The following is a 22,577-nucleotide window of genomic DNA, read 5'->3' as shown; positions in this document are numbered from 1 at the left end:
ATTAGACTTTCTTGTTGTATCTTCTTTCTCATATCCTTTCATCCATATTTTCTATCATTTTGCCTGTGCTTTATTCTAGACATTTTCTTCTGTCACATCATCTAGTTCACTAATTATCCCTTAATCTTTAAGGCCTTAATTTCAGTCATTCTATTTTTCAATTCTAAAATTTCCACTAATTTATTTTTATGGTTTTTAACTCTTTTTTGAAACGCTCAATCTTATCTTTCAGCTCCTTGAACGCAATAAACATTGTAATTGTAAACTGTGTGCATGATAATGACAAATATCTAGATTTATCATAGGTCTATTTCTATCTTCTGCTGCTTCTACTATTTTTCATTTGTGTTGTCTTGTCTCCTGGTCCGTGTTGTCTGAGGTTATTCTCTGAGCAAGTACCAAGCATTATATTTGCAAAATTATTTGAATAATATGAAACCTAGAATGGTAATTTTTCCTTTGGAGAAAATTTACATTTGCTTCTTCCAGGTTCCTGGAAGCCCTAGCACTTTGGAGATGCCTGGGGACAGTAGCACTCTTAAGTTTAATTTAAACTGATTTCAGGGATTTAGATGTTTGAAGCTGAGTGGTTTTATCAAGAGGGCCTGTTCTGGTTCACCCTTACTCCTAGGATGCAGCCTTTCAGGGTCTTTAGCCAAACTGAGGAGGCATTCAGAAACATCACGGACCCTTAGCCCCCTAAAGTTATCAAAAATACCACTCAACCTTTTATCCTCTTGGCTGCCTTCTTTACTTTCAGTTAATAATGGCCCCAAATCCTGGACACACCTCCCTGAACCTCTTGCCCAGCCCAGATCCCAGTCTGGTAATTACTCACCATCCTGATAGCATTTTACTTCAAGCAAAAATTTTTTTAAATCTAACGTAATATTTGTCCTCAGTGAGTGGACTGGCCCAAATTACCTACTCTGCCATTACCAAATATTAAAGTCTGAAATAATTCATATTTAACTGTAAACATCCTGAGGGAAATTTACTTCTAAAGCTGATTTCTACAGCCAGTCAAACTTCCAATCAGGCCTGAAAATACAATAAAGATTATTTTCAGATATACAAGATCTCAAAACTATGCTCTGTCAAAATGGAAACGTAAACATATAAATATGGTGACAGAGAACGCAAAGAAACACAAATAGAGGAGCACAGAAAACCTCCAGAATAATGGTGAAGGGAGTTCTCACGATGACAGCTATATTATTGAAAGCAACCTATCCACATTGGAGAATGGCAAGCTCCAGGAGAGATGTCTTCACAGGGAAAAGAAATGAAAGAAAAGAAAATAGATTACTTGCCGTGTCTAAACACAATGACAGAAGATTTACACCTGTGTCAGAGAGTTCAGAAACAATCAATGGTAGGTATGTTTAAAAAACCAAATGAAAGTGAGACAATTAGTAATTTCCAGGAAACAAAAAAGCAGTACAAAAAACAAGTCTGCTTATAATTACACTACCTGACTCAACTGTGAATAATATTTACCATGTTAATGATATAAATGCTGAATACTGATCTAACAAAAAATTAAGATATACACTCCTGGAAGGATGAGGGGATGATAATTGTACGTAGGAGAGCAAAACCCCTCATCTTTCATAGTACCAAGTCATTAAACAGCTAAAACTATAAATGAAAATATAGCAGTAAAAAAGGTTCCTTGGAAACATAGAGAAAATGCCAAAAGAAAGAGTTAAAGGCCTGAAATTACTCCTCACAGAAGTAAGAATCCTAGGTTCAGAGGGGTGGGGAAGATTACTATTTTTTCTTATGAGCCTTGTAGAATTATTTTTCTTTTTATTTACTGTGACAAGTATAAATATTAAAGGTGAAGAAAAGTTCAGGAACATTAAATGCTAATAATGATGGAAGTTACTTGTCCAAGGCCATTCAGCTGAAAAGAGGCAGGGACAGGACTCCAAATTTCTTACTCATTTCATAAAGTCAACCTGCCCTGTAGGGAGCTAGAAGATAATAACTGCAGGAATGTCCATTAAAACCAACCCAGTGCCAACACTGTAACCAGAAACACAGAAAGCCTTAACTTACAAAATAAGTTGCTTATATTAGTGATCCACCAAGTATGATTTGCAGGTGGGCTGAAGTTATTCACAGACAGCAATCCCACATAAGAGGCCTGAGGCAGAGTGTAAATCAAGTATGTCATGAAACACACCATTCAGTGTAACTGACATTCTTATAAGCAAAATTTTCTCAGTGAAAGATGGATATACACTGATTTACATTCCGGTGCAAGCTTTTAATCTCATCATGGACCTGTCATTTGATTAGCAGTGGTTTACACCGTAGGACTAACTGCTTCTAGGTCTGTACCCTTCAAACAAATAAGAATGACTGATGTGGTTTGGCTATGTCCCCACCCAAATCTCATGTTGAACTGTAGTCTTCAGTGCTGGAGGAGGGGCCTGGTGGGAGGTGATTGGATCAGGGGGCAGACTTCCCCCTTGCTGTTCTTGTGATAGTGAGTTCTCATGAGATCTGGTTGTTTAAAGGTATGTAGCACTTCCCCCTTTGCTCTGTGTCTCCTCCTTCGTCATGTGAAAATGTGCCTGTTTCCTCTTCACTTTATGCCACGATTAAGTTTCCTGAGGCCTCACCAGCCATGTTTCCTGTGCAGCCTGTGGAACTGTGAGTCAATTAAACCTCTTTTCTTCATAACTTACCAGTCGCAGGTAGTTCCTTATTGCAATGAAAGAATGAACTAATACAATGACAAAAACATAAAGCCCTATTTTCTAGTTCTTATATACTGCTCAAATCGGAGTATCAATGTGTTATAACACATACTTGAAAGAAGTGTTTTGATTCAAGAAAAATTTTATCAATCTCCACTTCTTTTCTGAGTATGGAGAGGTCAAAAAGGCAAAGAGTGGAACTCCACAGAGAAGTCACGGGAAGAGGATCAGCAAACTTCTAATTAACCAAGCACAACTGCTTTGCCAGGAACATCAGCAAAGGGGACCAAATGAAAATACCTGTTAAAGGTGACAAAGTGCTCTGCCCAAAGAGGAAGGCAGAGTTCAGTGACAACAACCTAAAACCTCAGAAGAAGACACCAATCCCTCCATTACCCTCTAAACTGCTACCCGTTAACCTGATTCGCCAGGACATTCTGTGTGCCTGGTGCCAACAATTAAAGCTGAGCACCAAAGGCCAGAAATTAGATGCACATAAGCACCCGTGTGCCTTCATCAACCCAAAACAAAAGGACATTCCTAGCACAGCGAAAGAGGCCAGAATTCGGAAATCATTACCAAAAAAAAAATCAAAGGTGGACAAGGGGTAAACATCCCTGAAAAGTTCTGAGGAGACACATCCTCCTGAGGTGGCTCTTCCTCCTGGAGGGGGTGCTGCCTGCCATGGAAGAGTCTGCTGCTCTCCTTGAAGGAGTTAATACGGCTGTAAGACAACTTCTACCCCAGGTGCTTTGCTGGCCTCCAGGACAAGAACTGCAGCCAGGGTGGGACACCAGAGGCAGAGGAATCTCCACAAGAGAAGACCATGGGAGAAGTCTCCCTGTAGATACAGATGGTTGGGTTCACCTCCAGTTTCATGCTAGACAAGCCTGGGCTCCAGAAAAGTAAGAACGGAGAGTGAGTGCACTCTTCTTGCTTACTGCCTCCCAATTTTCCACCTACACCTTGAAGACAGTAAGTTGTGCTCCAAATGTGTTCACAGGTATAAGGTCTTAATAAAAAGCATCCAGTGGGAATAAAATACCAGAAAAAAGGCACATATATGGTAATTAATAGTAGAAAGGCCCAACAGTCAATTCCATGGTCATGTTGCTGATAGGTGAACTCCGGTTCTCTCCACACCTGCTTACAGTCCATGCAGACTGGTGGACTGCAGGTCTTAGACTATGACATGCAGCAGTGTCTGCTGCTTCACTGGCTGAGACATAGACTCTAATTTTTAAAAATGGTAAAACATTTCACAAATTACCATTAATTCTAGTTAATATTAGAAAAAGTCATTTATAGTACACTTCTAAAATAGAAATGACTTCAACAGCTCTTTTAAGTGAAAACTTCTCCAGCTGAGCACTAAGAAACAATAGTTTGCTCCTGTGATCAATTTCCCTCCCTAGCATACTAACAACTCTAGGAGCTCCTCCATTCCAATTGTAAATTTCATAAAATGCAAAGTATCTTAAGGCAGAGAAAGGCTGTTAATTCTCTCCCTCCCCAAAACACATGATTTTTAATATTCAAAACAATATTTGTTTTATTAATAACCTGAGACTTCTATGATTTGATTCTAGGATAGAAACACAAGACACTTTGTATTATTTCCACCTAAAATTGTTTTGTATATTTCTGCTGTTTAAAACGTTTAAGGTTGCTCTCCACTCATAAATACATATTAAATGTATATATACTCAAAACCCGTTGGTGGTACAGGTTGAATCATTTGTTTTTAAAATCACTTTAGGTATGATTGACATACAAAAAGTGGCACATATTTAATGTATCCAACTGAGTTTAACTTTTAATTTTCTGTGTATTTCCTAAATTGATAGTCCCGTGTGTCTTGGAACAGATCTGTTTTTTACTTGTCCTGTGTTTTAATGGCAGTCTCCAATACTGTCTTATTATTACAAGTAGGGGATTTGCTTTGCCCCTTTAATGAAGATATAAAAATAATGCACTGGAAAGAGTGGTAGAACTGGAAAATTTGTAACCATCATGATTACTTAATAGGTTTGGGAAAGAATCCCAAAAATGTTAAGGCAAGAGAAGAAAGGTTGTTGACAAGTGATATGGTTTGGGTCTGTGTCCCCGCCCAAATCACATGTGGAACTATAACCCCCCAATGTTAGAAGTGGGGCCTAGTGGGAGGTGGTGACTGGATCATGGGGGCAGATATCCTCATTGGTGCTGTTCTCGTGACAGTGAGTTTTCCTGAGATCTCGTTGTTTAGAAGTGTGTAGCACCTCCCCCTTCACTCTCTCTCTCCTGCTCCACCATGTGAAGACAGGCCTGCTTCCCCTTTGCCTTCCCCCATAATTGAAAGTTTCCTGGGGCCTCCTCAGAAGCCACTATGCTTCTACAGAACTACAAGCCAATTAAACCTCTTTCCTTTATAAATTACTCAGCCTCAGATATTTCTGTATCACAATGTGAACAGCCTAATACAAGAAGCAAGATATTTTCATGATCTCATAGTGTTGTTCCTTCCTGCCCTTCACTGGTTGTTGGTGGTCATAATTTTTCAGGACGGACAGACGGACGGACGGACGGAAGGAAGGAAGGAAGGAAGGAAGGAAGGAAGGAAGGAAGGAAGGAAGGAAGGAAGTGTTGTAATGCAACACAATCTTCCACACGAATTCTATGGAATAGATTCCCATTACTAGATTATCTTCAGAAACCTACTTCTAGAAACTTAATCAACTTTCAGCAGCCCAATCAATGAAGTAGCAAACTGACCAGACAGCTGCAATTCTAAATTTCTTGTATGTCCCCAGGCCAAACTTAAAATCTTCAAATCCTTACCATGGAATCTATCCATTTAATCCCTTAATCTCTCTGAATTTCTCTTTAAGAGAAATTTTGATGTCAAGGGCATTAAATAATGGCAATAATGCCCATGACATTAAAACTAAGCCACAGGAATAAGTTCAAATTTAGCATCACAGTGACTAAATATTATCATAATCACAATTCTTTAATGAGCTTCTAACAAAAAAAACAATCTATTTATCAACCAGAAAACCACTTTCATTTCAACTTGCTAAACAGAATTTTGTTTTGCCCTAGGAGAAACAAAGTGCTAGCTAAGAAGCCTACCATAAAAGGAACACTGACTCTGCCTAAATTATGATTTTTAAAAAATCAAACATGATTATTCACTGTACTTTTGCATCACCTTCTGTATTTTTGCATTGTGTGTAATTTTAAAATATATTCTCAAAGGTCTACTCAAATTTTAAATTAATTGCAATTTAGCAAACAGCATTAGCAGAAAACTTTGATACAGTCATTATTACCATGTACTACTTTGACCCAAAGTACAAATGGCCAACCAAGGATAAATTTTCTGGGTAAGCATAATAACATTTTTATCAAGTCAAACTCTTTCCTTGTTACGGGAAACATTTCTAAAATATTCTTAATAAGTTTTCTCAACAAAATCACAATCTCAGTGTGTACCATTCACAGAAGTGTACCTGAATAAGCTGATGACAGCCTTAATGAATGGTGATCCTACTGGTAGGAAAGGTCTTCAGAGTGAGAAATGGGACCAGTGCTCCCCTATAACTCTAACTCTTCCAATCCTTCTGAGATTGACATCCACACCAAAAATTAAGAGCTAACCCTCACACATAAATGCTTTCTACTTCCCTTCCAAAATTCAGAGTACTCCTCCTAATTTACCAGCTAAATTTATGAGAAGGCAACCAGCAAATATTAAACTTTTCCCCAAATTACCAATATCAATGAGTGGTGGGACTGCAGGTAATTTTTATTTTCTTCTTTTCTTTCTTCTCCCCTAATTTTCAACATGGGTAAACATGGCTTTTTTATTTATTTATTTATTTATTTTTTGAGACAGAGTTTCGCTCTGTCGCCCAGGCTGGAGTGCAGTGGCCGGATCTCAGCTCACTGCAAGCTCCGCCTCCCGGGTTTACGCCATTCTCCTGCCTCAGCCTCCCAAGTAGCTGGGACTACAGGCGCCCGCCACCTCGCCCGGCTAGTTTTTTGTATTTTTTAGTAGAGACGGGGTTTCACCGTGTTAGCCAGGATGGTCTCGATCTCCTGACCTCGTGATCCGCCCATCTCGGCCTCCCAAAGTGCTGGGATTACAGGCTTGAGCCACTGCGCCCGGCGGCTTTTTTTTTTTAAAGGGTTCTCTTAATTTTACTTTAAATCTAACCAAAAGAGGCAAATTCTTTAATATGCAACTTGTTGTATAATACCAGCCACATAGTGAAGCCAAAAGCAAGTTTCATGAAACTCAGTGAATGTTAATATGAACATGTAATATGATGAAGGTTAGACAATGTGTGGTAACCTTTTACACTTTCTTAAAGAAGTTATGTATATATTACATGTAACCAAGGTAAAATGATCCTTGAAATAAATGCTAATATTCTTATACATTTTCACAATGAATTTTTCTTCTAAAAGAAAACAGCAGAAGTATAATAAAAACAATAAAGAAACTAACTTGGTATACAAATTATTTCTTCAACAAATATTTAAGAAACACATTTAATATAAAAGACAACATAAAAATATCAAAAAGAAGAACAAATAAACTGCTTTACCTCTTTATGTGTCACATCCAACTGACCCCTAAGAGTCTTAAGTTCCTGTTCACGGATTTTCAAGCAAGTTTCTAGAGCATGTGTCCGTCCTTCCCATTCAGATTTTTTATGAGCCACCATTATGTCAATCTGTTTCATGAGCTCCTGTAGTTCTGCTTCACACGATGTCAAAAATCCCCTATAAAGAAGAACAGATCATTAAGAAAACAGAAGATATGTTCAAGTGGCTTTTCATCTTTTTCCTGTAAACATATAGCAGATGTAAATCTACCTGAAGTAAATAATTAAATGAAATTAATAATGTCAATTAATAAATTACCAGAAGCAAATAATAGGATTTCTGAGCTTTTGCCTTTTATTTATTTATTTATTTATTTGGAAACAGAGTTTCATTCTTGTTGCCCAGGCTGGAGTGCAATGGCACGATCACGGTTCACTGCAACCTCCACCTCTCGGGTTCAAGCAATTCTCCTGCCTCAGCCTCCCGAGTAGCTGGAATTACAGGCATGTGCCACCATGCCCAGCTAATTTTTGTTTTTAGTAGAAATGGGGCTTTGCCATGTAGGCCAGGCTGGTTTTGAACTCCTGACCTCAGGTGATCCGCCCAGCCTCAGCCTCCCAAAGTGCTGGGATTACAGGTGTGAGTCCACTGTGCCCAGCCTAAGCTTTTACTTTTAATGCTCATATTAAGATGATTACTTATTTCACAGAATATCTTGTCTTCCCCTCATAGCCAACCTAAAGCCCAAGTTGTTTGGTTAGGCACAAGACTGATGTTTTAAGTCTGGTTTGTAGAGCCAGGCTGCCACAGCTAACAAGCGCCTCTGTAATATATTAGGGAAGCTTTCAGGAAGGATCCAGACAAGCCTATATGTCACATTTTCATCTAGCTAAAGGAAAAAGCCTTGGAAGAAAGTAGACTATCATGCAGGAAAGTGATAATACAATTTTAAGAGCTGCTTCAAGAAATTCATCCTTCAGCCAGATTTATTTCAACTATTTCCGCCCATCTTTTTGTCAGAAACTTACTGTAGTCTACCTTACTATTGTAAACTTACTGATATCCTGGCATTTCAGGAGATGCCAGATGTTGCTGAGAAACAGAACTGGACACGGACATACTAGATTCAAAGAGGTTTCCAGAAATGGCCACAGACAGCTTTCAGTAAGGCTTAAATACTTTCAAAAAGCACCTTTTCTTAGTGTGACAGAACCTTTGTACTTTTGCTTCTTAAGAGTAGAAAACTCAAGATAGGATGTAGGCAAACATCTAGCTTCACACTGCTGTGATGAGGCAAACAACCCAAACAAAGTCCTCCCAAAATACTGTGGATCAACTTAGCTTCTGCTCAACACTTTTGCTTCTGTACCCAAAGCACAAAATGGTCAGAGACATAACTCAGATAAGCTTTTTAAACTGCAGTGAGAAGCTTAAGGTCAAAAGAAAACTTACCACTGGGAGTCTACACACACCACTTAGGTGCCCACCACTACTACACACATTGTCCGAGGCACTGGTGATCGGCCTGGCCCCTCCTTCCACCACTAGGTGCCCTGGAAAAAACCCACCTTGACCACTGCCAGCACCTATGCACATCATCCAGGGACCTTGGAGAAGCCTGCCTCACTCACTACTGCTACCACTGGTGCCTGTGCATGTCATCCAGGGGCCTGGGGATTGATCTGCCCTGCCTGCTACCACTGGTGCCTGTGCATGCCATCTGGGAAGCCTGAGGACGGGCCCATCCTGCCTGCCACTGCCATCACTACTAGTACGTGATGACCAGTCTGCCTGGTGGCCCTATTCCCAGCAGAGCCTTGCCATAGCCTCCACTAACTACCACAGTCCAAGTCACTGAAGAACTCACAGAAAACACTAATACTGATTATGGCTGGAAAAATCATAGCAACTACACTCCTGCACCCACTGAGAATCAAATCCAAAGCACCCTACCCAACCATTATAGATATACCTACAGGAAAAAAATTTTCTCTATGAAAGCCAATCCATATAACTGGAAGAAGTGACTATTACACCAGATACACAGAACTCAACATAAGGACACAAGACAAAATGAAAAAGGAAGGAAAAATAACACCTCAAAGGAACACAATAATTCTCTGGTAACAGATCCCAAAGAAAAGGAAATGTATGAAATTCCTAAAAATAATTCAAAACAATGTTATTGGCCGGGCATGGTGGCTCATGCCTGTAATCCCAGCACTTTGGGAGGCCGAGGCAGGCGGATCACCTGAGGTCAGGAGTTCAAGACCAGCCGGGCCAACATGGTGAAACCCTGTCTCTACTTAAAATGCAAAAATTAGCCAGGTGTGGCGGTGTGCACCTGTAGTCCCAGCTACTCTGGAGGCGGGGGCAGGAAAATCACTTCAACCCGGGAGGCGGAGGTTGTGGTGAGCCTAGATTGCACCACGGCACTCCAACCAGGGCGACAGAATGAGACTCCATCTCAAAAAAAAAGAAAAGAAAAGAAAAGAAAAGAATGTTATTAAATAAACACAGTGAGATACAAGAAAACACAGATAATAAAAACAAATCAGGAAAACAATGTATGTTCTGAAAAAGAAATTCAACAAAGAGATGGATATCATTAAAAAGAGCCAAACAGAAATCCTGAAACTGAAGAATTCTACAAATGAAATTTAAAAATACAATTGAGTTTCAACAACAGAGTAGAACAAGTAGAAGAATTTTTGAACTTGAAGATGGACCTTTTGAAATAACCCCATCAGACAACAACAACAAAAGAATAAAGTATAAAAAAGAATAAAGAAAGCCTACATGGCATATGGGAGACCATAAAGTGACCAAATATTCAAATTCGTGCAAATCCAGAAAGAGAAAAGATGGGCATAGGAACAGAAAACCAATTTAACAAAATAATAGCTGAAAACTTCCCGATTATTGCAAAAGATATAGATATCCAAATAAAGACAGCTCAAATATCCTCAAATAGATTCAACCTAAAAAGGTCTTCTCTAAGGCACATTATAGCCAAACTGTCAAAAGTCAAAGACACAGAATTCTAAAAATAGCAAGAGAAAAATGTCAAATGTTCTGTGAGTTCCTCACATATAAGGATATTGCCATCAGACTAACAGCAGATTTCTCAGCAAAAACCTTACAGGCCAGGAGAGAATGGGGTGATACATTCAAAGTGCTGAAAGAAAAAACAAACAAAAAAAAACTGGCTTCTAAGAATACTATACCCAACAGAGCCATCCTTCAGAAATGAAGGAAAAATAAAGTTTTTCCCAGACAAGCAAAAAACTGAGATAATTCATCATCACTAGACCAGCCCTACAAAAAATGCATATGGGAGTCCTACATCATGAGGCAAGAGGATGATATCTGCTATCGTGAAAACACACAAAATGTGTAAGACTCACTGGTGAAGCAGAAACACAAATGAGAAAGAGAAAGGCATCAAACATTATCACACACACACAAAAAAAAAAAAAAAACAGAGAGAAAGAGACCAAATTATACAGGTAAACGATAAAGGAAGAAGAAAGGAACAAAGGATATACAAGAGCATCAGAAAGCAATTAACAAAATTACAGGAGTTAAGTCCTCACCCATCTATAACAACCTTGAATGTAAATGGTTTAAATTCCCCAACTAAAAGATACAGAATGGTTGAATAGATAAAGAGCAAGACCCAACTATGTGCTACCTAAAACAAACTTACTTCATCCGTAAAGACACGCATAAACTGAAACTGAAGAAATGGGAAAAAACATCCTACATAAATGAAAACCAAAAGCATGCAGGAGTAGTTATTCCTATATCAGACAAAATAGACTTTAAGTCAAATAAACAAAAAAAGTGATAAAGAAGGTCATTATATAATGAAAAGGGATCGATTCAGCAACAAGATATTACAGGCTGTAAATATACATACATCCAACACCAGAGCACACAGACATACAAAGCAAATATTATTAGAGCTAAAGAGTGAGAGACAGACTCCAATACAATAATAATTGGGGACTTCAATACCCCACTTTGAGCACCGGACAAGTGATTTAGACAGAAAATCAACAAACATCCAGTTTGTTCTACACTATAGACCAAACAGACCTAAAGACATTTATAGAACATCTCATCTAACAGCTGCAGAATATACATTCTTTAGCACACAAAACATTCTCCACGATAGATCATAGATTAGGCCACAAAACAAGTTTCAACAAATTTTTTAAAATCAAAATCATATCAAGTATCTTAAACCATAATGGAAAAAAGCTAAACATCAAGATTAAGAGAAACTCTGGAAATTGTACAAATACGTGGAAATTAAACAACATGCTCCTGAATGACCACTGGGTCAGTGAAGAAATTAAAAAAGAAATCCAAAAATGTCTTGAAACAAATGAAAATGAAAACACAACATACTAAAACCTATGGGATACAGCATAGGCAGTGCTAAGAGAGATGTTTATAGCAATAGATGCCTACATCAAAACAGTACAAAGACAAAAAAAAAGAAAAAAAAAAAAGATCGAAATCAAACCAAGCATCTTCTCAGACCACAGTGGAATAAAAATATAAAAATAAGAATACCAAGAGGAATTCTCAAAACCACAAAAATACATGGAAACTAAACAACTTGCTCCTGAATGACTTTTGGGTAAACAAAGGCAGATATCAAAAAATTCTTCACAGTGTTAAGAGGAAAGTTTACAGCTCTAAACACCTACATTAAGATCTCAAGTCAACAACCTAAAACAATGTAATGTCACACCTAAAGGAACTAGAAAAATAAGAACTAAACCCAAAGCTAGCAGAAAAAAAGTAGTAACTAAAATCAGAGCAGAAATAAACAAAATTGAGACTAAAACAAATGAAATAAACAGTTGATAAGATTGATGAATTGCTAGCTAAATTAACAGAAAAAAAGAAGATCCAAATAAGTACAATCAGAAATGACAAAGGTGACATTACAACCAATCCCACAGAAGCACAAAAGATCCTCACAGACTACTATGAACATCTCTATGCACACAGGCTAGAAAATCTAGAAGAAATGGAAAAATTCCTGGAAAACACAACCTCCCAGAATTGAACCAGAAAGAAAGAGAAATCCTCAATAGATTAATAATGAGTTACAAAATTGAATCAGTAATAAAAAGCCTACCAACCAAAAAAAGCCCCAGACCAGATGGATTCACAGCCAAATTCTACCAGACATATAAAGAAGAGGTAGTACCAACTCTACTGAAACTATTCCAAAACATTGAGGAGGAGGGATCCTCTCTAACTCATTCTATGAAACCAACATCACCCCGATACCAAAATCTGGCAAAGATACAACAAAAAAAAAGAAAACTACAGACCAATATCCCTAATGAACATAGATGTAAAAATCCTCAACAAAATACCAACTGAAACCAGCAGCACATCAAAAAGATAATCCATCACAATCAAGTGGGCTTTATTCCTGGGATGCAAAGATGGTTCAACATAGGCAAAAATCAATAAATGTGATTCATCACATAAATAGAATTTAAAACAAAAACCATATGATAATCTCAATAGATGCAGAAAAAAACATTCAATAAAATCTAATATCCCTTCATGTTAAAAGCCCTCAACAAACTAGGCATCGAAGGAATTGACCTCAAAATAGTAAGAGCCATCTATGACAAACCCACAGCCAATATCATACTGAATAAGCAAAAGTCAAAAAGCATTCCCCCGAGACCTGGAACATGACAAGGATGTCCTCTCTTGCCACTCCTACTGAACCTAGTACTTGATGTCCTAGCCAGAGCAACCAGGCAAGAGAAAGAAATAAAAGGCATTCAAATAGGAAAAGAAGAAGGCAAATTATCTATCTTTGCTGATGATATGATTCTTTACCTAGAAAACCCTGAAAATTCTACCAAAATGTTCCTAGACCTGATAAACAAGCTTTGGTAACGTTTCAGAATGCAAAATCAATGTACAAAAATCAGTAGCATTTCCATACACCAACAATGTTCAAGCTGAGTACTGAATCAAGAACACAATCCCGCTCCAACTCTCAGCGCGAGCGACACAGAAGACCGGTGATTTCTGCATTTTCAACTGAGGTACTGGGGTCATCTCACTAGGGAGTGCCGGACAATCGGTGCTGGTCAGCTGCTGCAGCCCGACCAGTGAGAGCTGAAGCAGGGCGAGGCATCGCCTCACCTGGGAAGCGCAAGGGGGAAGGGAATCCCTTTTCCTAGCCAGGGGAACTGAGACACACAACACCTGGAAAATCGGGTAACTCCCACCCCAATACGGCACTTTAAGCAAACGGGCACACCAGGAGAATATATCCCACACCTGGCCGGGAGGGTCCCACGCCCACGGAGCCTCCCTCATTGCTAGCACAGCAGTCTGCGATCTAACCGCAAGGCAGCAGCGAGGCTGGGGGAGGGGCGCCCGCCATTGCTGAGGCTTAAGTAGGTAAACAAAGCCGCTGGGAAGCTCGAACTGGGTGGAGCTCACAGCAGCTCAAGGAAACCTGCCTGTCTCTGTAGACTCCACCTCTGGGGACAGGGCACAGCTAAACAACAACAACAAAAAAAGCAGCAGAAACCTCTGCAGACGCAAACGACTCTGTCTGACAGCTTTGAAGAGAGCAGTGGATCTCCCCACACGGAGGCTGAGATCTGAGAAGGGACAGACTGCCTGCTCAAGTGGGTCCCTGACCCCTGAGTAGCCTAACTGGGAGACATCCCCCACTAGGGGCAGTCTGACACCCCACACCTCACAGGGTGGAGTACACCCCAGAGAGGAAGCTTCCAAAGTAAGAATCACACAGGTACACTCGCTGTTCAGCAATATTCTATCTTCGGCAACCGCTGCTGCTGATACCCAGGCAAACAGGGTCTGGAGTGGACCTCAAGCAATCTCCAACAGACCTACAGCTGAGGGTCCTGACTGTTAGAAGGAAAACTATCAAACAGGAAGGACACCTATATCAAAACCCCATCAGTATGTCACCATCATCAAAGACCAGAGGCAGATAAAACCACAAAGAAGAGGAAAAAGCAGGGCAGAAAAGCTGGAAATTCAAAAAATAAGAGCGCATCTCCCCCTGCAAAGGAGCGCAGCTCATCACCAGCAACGGATCAAAGCTGGTCAGAGAATGACTCTGATGAGATGAGAGAAGAAGGCTTCAGTCCATCAAAATTCTCAGAGCTAAAGGAGGAATTATGTACCCAGCGCAAAGAAACTAAAAATCTTGAAAAAAGAGTGGAAGAATTGATAGCTAGAATAATTAATGCAGAGAAGGTCATAAACGAAATGACAGAGATGAAAATCATTACACGAGAAATACGTGACAAATCCACAAGCTTCAGTAACCGACTCGATCAACTGGAAGAAAGAGTATGAGCGATTGAGGATCAAATGAATGAAATGAAGCGAGAAGGGAAACCAAAAGAAAAAAGAAGAAAAAGAAATGAACAAAGCCTGCAAGAAGTATGGGATTATATAAAAAGACCAAATCTACGTCTGATTGGGGTGCCTGAAAGTGAGGGGTAAATGGAACCAAGCTGGAAAACACTCTTCAGGATATCATCCAGGAGAACTTCCCCAACCTAGTAGGGCAGGCCAACATTCAAATTCAGGAAATACAGAGAACGCCACAAAGATACTCCTCGAGAAGAGGAACTCCAAGACACATAATTGCCAGATTCACCAAAGTTGAAATGAAGGAAAAAATCTTAAGGGCAGCCAGAGAGAAAGGTCGGGTTACCCACAAAGGGAAGCCCATCAGACTAACAGCAGATCTCTCAGCAGAAACTCTACAAGCCAGAAGAGAGTGGGGGCCAATATTCAACATTCTTAAAGAAAAGAATTGTCAGCCCAGAATTTCATATCCAGCCAAACTAAGTTTCATAAGTGAAGGAGAAAGAAAATCCTTTACAGATAAGCAAATGCTTAGAGATTTTGTCACCACCAGGCCTGCCTTACAAGAGACCCTGAAGGAAGCCCTAAACATGGAAAGGAACAACCGGTACCAGCCATTGCAAAAACATGCCAAAATGTAAAGACCATCGAGGCAAGGAAGACACTGCATCAACTAACGAGCAAAATAACCAGTTAATATCATAATGGCAGGATCAAGTTCACACATAACAATATTAACCTTAAATGTAAATGGACTAAATGCCCCAATTAAAAGACACAGACTGGCAAACTGGATAAAGAGTCAAGACCCATCAGTCTGCTGTATTCAGGAGACCCATCTTACATGCAGAGACATACATAGGCTCAAAATAAAGGGATGGAGGAAGATCTACCAAGCAAATGGAGAACACAAAAAAGCAGGGGTTGCAATCCTAGTCTCTGATAAAACAGACTTTAAACCATCAAAGATCAAAAGAGACAAAGAAGGCCATTACATAATGGTAAAGGGATCAATTCAACAGGAAGAGCTAACTATCCTAAATACATATGCACCCAATACAGGAGCACCCAGATTCATAAAGCAAGTCCTTAAAGACTTACAAAGAGACTTAGACTCCCATACAATAATAATGGGAGACTTCAACACTCCACTGTCAACATTAGACAGATCAACGAGGCAGAAAGTTAACAAGGATATCCAGGAATTGAACTCATCTCTGCACCAAGCGGACCTAATAGACATCTATAGAACTCTCCACCCCAAATCAACAGAATATACATTCTTCTCAGCACCACATCGCACTTATTCCAAAATTGACCACATAATTGGAAGTAAAGCACTCCTCAGCAAATGTACAAGAACAGAAATTATAACAAACTGTCTCTCAGACCACAGTGCAATCAAACTAGAACTCAGGACTAAGAAACTCAATCAAAACCGCTCAACTACATGGAAACTGAACAACCTGCTCCTGAATGACTACTGGGTACATAATGAAATGAAGGCAGAAATAAAGATGTTCTTTGAAACCAATGAGAACAAAGATACAACATACCAGAATCTCTGGGACACATTTAAAGCAGTGTGTAGAGGGAAATTTATAGCACTAAATGCCCACAAGAGAAAGCAGGAAAGATCTAAAATGGACACTCTAACATCACAATTAAAAGAACTAGAGAAGCAAGAGCAAACACATTCAAAAGCTAGCAGAAGGCAAGAAATGACTAAGATCAGAACAGAACTGAAGGAGATAGAGACACAAAAAACCCTCCAAAAAATCAATGAATCCAGGAGTTGGTTTTCTGAAAAGATCAACAAAATTGACAGACCACTAGCAAGACTAATAAAGAAGAAAAGAGAGAAGAATCAAATAGACGCAATAAAAAATGATAAAGGGGATATCACCACCGACCCCACAGAAATATAAACTACCATCAGAGAATACTATAAACACCTCTACGCAAATCAACTAGAAAATCTAGAAGAAATGGATAATTTCCTGGACACTTACATTCTTCCAAGACTAAACCAGGAAGAAGTTGAATCCCTGAATAGACCAATAGCAGGCTCTGAAATTGAGGCAATAATTAATAGCCTACCCACCAAAAAAAGTCCAGGACCAGACGGATTCACAGCTGAATTCTACCAGAGGTACAAGAAGGAGCTGGTACCATTCCTTCTGAAACTATTCCAATCAATAGAAAAAGAGGGAATCCTCCCTAACTCATTTTATGAGGCCAACATCATCCTGATACCAAAGCCTGGCAGAGACACAACAAAAAAAGAAAATTTTAGCCCAATATCCCTGATGAACATCGATGCAAAAATCCTCAATAAAATACTGGCAAACTGGATTCAGCAGCACATCAAAAAGCTTATGCACCATGATCAAGTGGGCTTCATCCCTGGGATGCAAGGCTGGTTCAACATTCGCAAATCAATAAACGTAATCCAGCATATAAACAGAACCAAAGACAAGAACCACATGATTATCTCAATAGATGCAGAAAAGGCTTTTGACAAAATTCAACAGCCCTTCACGCTAAAAACGCTCAATAAATTCGGTATTGATGGAACGTACCTCAAAATAATAAGAGCTATTTACGACAAACCCACAGCCAAGATCATACTGAATGGGCAAAAACTGGAAAAATTCCCTTTGAAATCTGGCACAAGACAGGGATGCCCTCTCTCACCACTCCTATTCAACATAGTGTTGGAAGTTCTGGCTAGGGCAATCAGGCAAGAGAAAGAAATCAAGGGTATTCAGTTAGGAAAAGAAGAAGTCAAATTGTCCCTGTTTGCAGATGACATGATTGTATATTTAGAAAACCCCATTGTCTCAGCCCAAAATTTCCTTAAGCTGATAAGCAACTTCAGCAAAGTCTCAGGATACAAAATTAATGTGCAAAAATCATAAGCATTCTTATACACCAGTAACAGACAAACAGAGAGCCAAATCATGAATGAACTTCCATTCACAATTGCTTCAAAGAGAATAAAATACCTAGGAATCCAACTTACAAGGGATGTCAAGGACCTCTTCAAGGAGAACTACAAACCACTGCTCAGTGAAATCAAAGAGGACACAAACAAATGGAAGAACATACCATGCTCATGGATAGGAAGAATCAATATCGTGAAAATGGCCACACTGCCCAAGGTTATTTATAGATTCAATGCCATCCCCATCAAGCTACCAATGAGTTTCTTCACAGAATTGGAAAAAACTGCTTTAAAGTTCATATGGAACCAAAAAAGAGCCCGCATTGCCAAGACAATCCTAAGTCAAAAGAACAAAGCTGGAGGCGTCACGCTACCTGACTTCAAACTATACTACAAGGCTACAGTAACCAAAACAGCATGGTACTGGTACCAAAACAGAGATATAGACCAATGGAACAGAACAGAGTCCTCAGAAATAATACCACACATCTATAGCCATCTGATCTTTGACAAACCTGACAAAAACAAGAAATGGGGAAAGGATTCCCTATTTAATAAATGGTGCTGGGAAAATTGGCTAGCCATAAGTAGAAAGCTGAAACTAGATCCTTTCCTTACTCCTTATACGAAAATTAATTCAAGATGGATTAGAGACTTAAATGTTAGACCGAATACCATAAAAACCCTAGAAGAAAATCTAGGTAGTACCTTCAGGACATAGGCATGGGCAAGGACTTCATGTCTAAAACACCAAAAGCAACGGCAGCAAAAGCCAAAATTGACAAATGGGATCTAATTAAACTAAAGAGCTTCTGCACAGCAAAAGAAACTACCATCAGAGTGAACAGGCAACCTACAGAATGGGAGAAAATTTTTGCAACCTACTCATCTGACAAAGGGCTAATATCCAGAACCTACAAAGAACTCAAACAAATTTACAAGAAAAAAACAAACAACCCCATTAAAAAGTGGGCAAAGGATATGAACAGACATTTCTCAAAAGAAGACATTCATACAGCCAACAGACACATGAAAACATGCTCATCATCACTCGCCATCAGAGAAATGCAAATCAAAACCACAATGAGATACCATCTCACACCAGTTAGAATGGCAATCATTAAAAAGTCAGGAAATAACAGGTGCTGGAGAGGATGTGGAGAAATAGGAACACTTTTACACTGTTGGTGGGATTGTAAACTAGTTCAACCATTATGGAAAACAGTATGGCAATTCCTCAAGGATCTAGAACTAGATGTACCATATGACCCAGCCATCCCACTACTGGGTATATACCCAAAGGATTATAAATCATGCTGCTATAAAGACACATGCACACGTTTGTTCATTGTGGCACTATTCACAATAGCAAAGACTTGGAATCAACCCAAATGTCCATCTGTGACAGACTGGATTAAGAAAATGTGGCACATATACACCATGGAATACTATGCAGCCATAAAAAAGGATGAGTTTGTGTCCTTTGTAGGGACATGGATGCAGCTGGAAACCATCATTCTTAGCAAACTATCACAAGAACAGAAAACCAAACACCGCATGTTCTCACTCATAGGTGGGAACTGAACAATGAGATCACTTGGACTCGGGAAGGGGAACATCACACACCGGGGCCTATCATGGGGAGGGGGGAGGGATTGCATTGGGAGTTATACCTGATATAAATGACGAAATGATGGGTGCTGACGAGTTGATGGGTGCAGCACACCAACATGGCACAAATATACATATGTAACAAACCTGCACGTTATGCACATGTACCCTAGAACTTAAAGTATAATAATAAAAAAATAAAAAAAAAAGTAAAAAAAAAAAAAAAAGAACACAATCCCATTTACAATAGCCACACATAAAAAAAAAAAAAAAACCTAAGAATATATCTAACCACAGAAGTGAAAGATCTCTACAAAAAGAATTACAAAACACTGCTGAAAGAAATCACAGATGACATAAACAAATGGAAAAATATTCCATGCTCATGGATTGGAAGAATCTATACAATTAAAATGGCCATCCTGCCCAAAGCAATCTACGGATTCAATGCAATTCCTACCAAATTACTGTCATTCTTCAAAGAATTAGAAAAAAAAACTATCTTAAAATTTATATGGAACCAAAAAAGAGCCCAAATAGCCAAAGCAATCCTACCCACAAAGGACAAAGCTAGAGACACCATATTACCTTACTTTATACTATAATGCTATAGTAACCAAAACAGCATGACACTGGTACAAAAATGGACACACAGACCAATGGAACAAAACAGAGAACCAGAAATAAAGCTACACACCTATAACGAACTGATCTTCAACAAAGTTGACAAAAATAAACAATACAGAAAGGCTACTCTATTCGATAAATGGTGCTGGGAAAACTCGCTAATTGTATGAAGAATGCAACTCAACCCCTACACCTCCTCACCATACGCAAAAATTAATTCAAGATGGATGAAAGATTTAAAGGTAAGATCTCAAACTGTAAGAATCCTAGGGGAAAAATCTAGGAAATACTCTTCTGGACACTGGCCTAGGCAGAGAATTTATGACTCAAAAAGTTATGTCCTCAAAAGCAAATGCAACAAAAACAAAAATTGACAACTGGGACCTAATTAAAGAGCTTCGGCACAGAAAAAAATTAAAAAATAAAAAAACTACCGACAGAGTGAACTGACAACCTACAGAACGAGAGAACATATTTGCAAACTACGCATCCAACAGAGGGCTAATATCCATAAACTACAACGAACTTGAAAAATGTTCAACATCACTAATCATTAGAGAAATGCAAATCAAACCACAATGAGATACCACCTCACACCAGTCAGAATGGCCATTATAAAAAAATCAAAACATAACAGATGTTGGTGAGACATTGGAGAAAAAGCAACACTGTTAGTGAGAATGTAAGTTGGTTCAACCCCTGTGGAAAGCAGTTTGGAGATTTCTCAAAGAACTAAAACTAGAATTAGAACTACCAATTGATTCGGCAATCCCATTACCAGGTATATACTCAAAGGAAAATAAATAATGCTACCAAAAAGACACATGCGCTCACATGTTCATCGCAACACCAATCACAATAGCAGACACGGAACCAACCTATGTTGATGGTGGATTGGATAAAGAAAATGTGGTACATATACACCATGGAATACTACACAGCCATAAAAGAAAAACAAAATGTTATTTGCAGCAATGTGGATGCAGCTGCAGGCTACTATCCTAAGCAAATTAAGACAGAAGCAGAGAACCAAATACTGCATGCTTTCATTTACAAGTGGAAGCTCAACATTGACTACACACAGACACAAAGATGGGAATAATAAGCCAGGCACGGTGGCTAACACTTGTAATCCCAGCACTTTGGGAGGCTGAGGCAGGGGGATCACCTGAGGTCAGGAGTTCGAGACCAGCCTGGCCAACACAGCGAAATCTCATCTCTACCAAAAATACAAAAAAAAATTAGACACTGGAGACTCCAAAAGAAGGCAAGGGCAGAGGGCGGGCAAAGGATGAAAAACTATCCTTTTGCGTACTATGTTCAATAAATGTGATTCGTCACATAAACAGAATTTAAAACAAAAACCATATGGTAATCTCAATAGATGCAGAAAAAACATTCAATAAAATCTAATATCCCTTCATGTTAAAAGCCCTCAACAAATTAGGCATCGAAGGAACCGACCTCAAAATAGTAAGAGCCATTTATGACAAACCCACAGCCAATATCATACTGAATAAGCAGTATCTATCTTTGCTGATGATATGATTCTTTACCTAGAAAATCTGAAAATCCTACCAAAGTGTTCCTAGACCTGATAAACATGCTTTGGTAAAGTTTCAGAATGCAAAATCAATGTACAAAAATCAGTAGCATTTCTATACACCAATAATGTTCAAGCTGAGTACTGAATCAAGAACACAATCCCATTTACAATAGCCACACATAAAAAAAAAAAAAATCTAAGAATACGTCTAACCACAGAAGTGAAAGATCTCTACAAAAAGAATTATAAAGATGTAATACATAGGGTGATAGGATACACAGAAGCCCAAGCTTCAGCATCACACAATATATTCATGTAACAAAGCAGCACATGTACCCCTGAATCTAAAAAATAAAAACAGTACAAAGACTTCAAATAAAGAACCTAACGATGTACTTCAAGTACCAAAGCAACAACAAACAAAACCCAATTAGTAGAAGGAAAAAAAACAAAGATCAGAGCAGAAATAAACAAAATAGAGACTAAAAAACAATACAAAGAATCAATGAAACAAAAAGTTGGTTTTTTAAAAAGATAAAATCGATAAACCATTAGCTAGACTAACCAAGAAAAAAGAGAAGACCTGAATAAATAAAATCAGAAAGAGAAAAGGCAACATGACAACTGATACCACAAAAATACAAAGGAACATTAGAGATTATTACAAACAACTATATGCTAACAAATTGGAACACCTAGAGGAAATAAATTCTTGGACACACATAACCTACCAAGACTGAACCAGGAAGAATTAGAAAACCTGAAAAGACCAATAATGAGTGACATGACTGAACCAGGAATAAAAAGTCTCCCAAGAGAGAAAAGCCCAGGACCTCATGGCATTACTGCTGAATTCTACCAACTTCATAAAGAAGAACATCAATTCTTCTCAAAGTATTCCAAAAAAATTGAAGAAGAGAAAAATTTTCCTAACTTATTCTACAAGGCCACCTTTACTCTGATGACAAAAGCAGACAAGGACACAACAAAAGAAGACAACTACAGGCCAATATCCCTGATGAACACAGATGCAAAAATCCTCAACAAAATACTAGCCAACCAAATCCAACAACAAAACAAAAAGATAATACAGCATGATCAAGTGGGATTTATCCCAGGTATGTAAGAATGG

At 38.8% G+C, this 22,577-nt stretch overlaps 1 protein-coding gene and 1 pseudogene across 30 annotated transcripts in view; one reads left to right on the top strand and one right to left on the bottom strand.

The window, feature by feature from the left end:
* The window catches only part of CEP63 (centrosomal protein 63), a 137,266-nt gene that overhangs the window by 101,102 nt on the left and 13,587 nt on the right, over positions 1-22,577 (bottom strand). For all 30 annotated transcript variants that reach the window (XR_004058388.1, XM_030934193.1, XM_030934114.1 and 27 more), the window contains one exon: positions 7,307-7,484. Coding sequence is in view for 29 of the 30 variants with exons in the window: in XM_030934193.1 (XP_030790053.1) it covers positions 7,307-7,484 (178 nt within the window). In the remaining variant the exon portion in view is untranslated. The remainder of the gene's footprint in view (positions 1-7,306; positions 7,485-22,577) is intronic.
* On the top strand, positions 2,002-3,751 carry LOC104663576 (annotated as a pseudogene).

The sequence above is a fragment of the Rhinopithecus roxellana genome, chromosome 1 (genome assembly GCF_007565055.1).
Source record: "Rhinopithecus roxellana isolate Shanxi Qingling chromosome 1, ASM756505v1, whole genome shotgun sequence".
Lineage (NCBI taxonomy): Eukaryota > Metazoa > Chordata > Mammalia > Primates > Cercopithecidae > Rhinopithecus > Rhinopithecus roxellana.
This window is presented reverse-complemented; position numbering and strand designations above follow the sequence as displayed.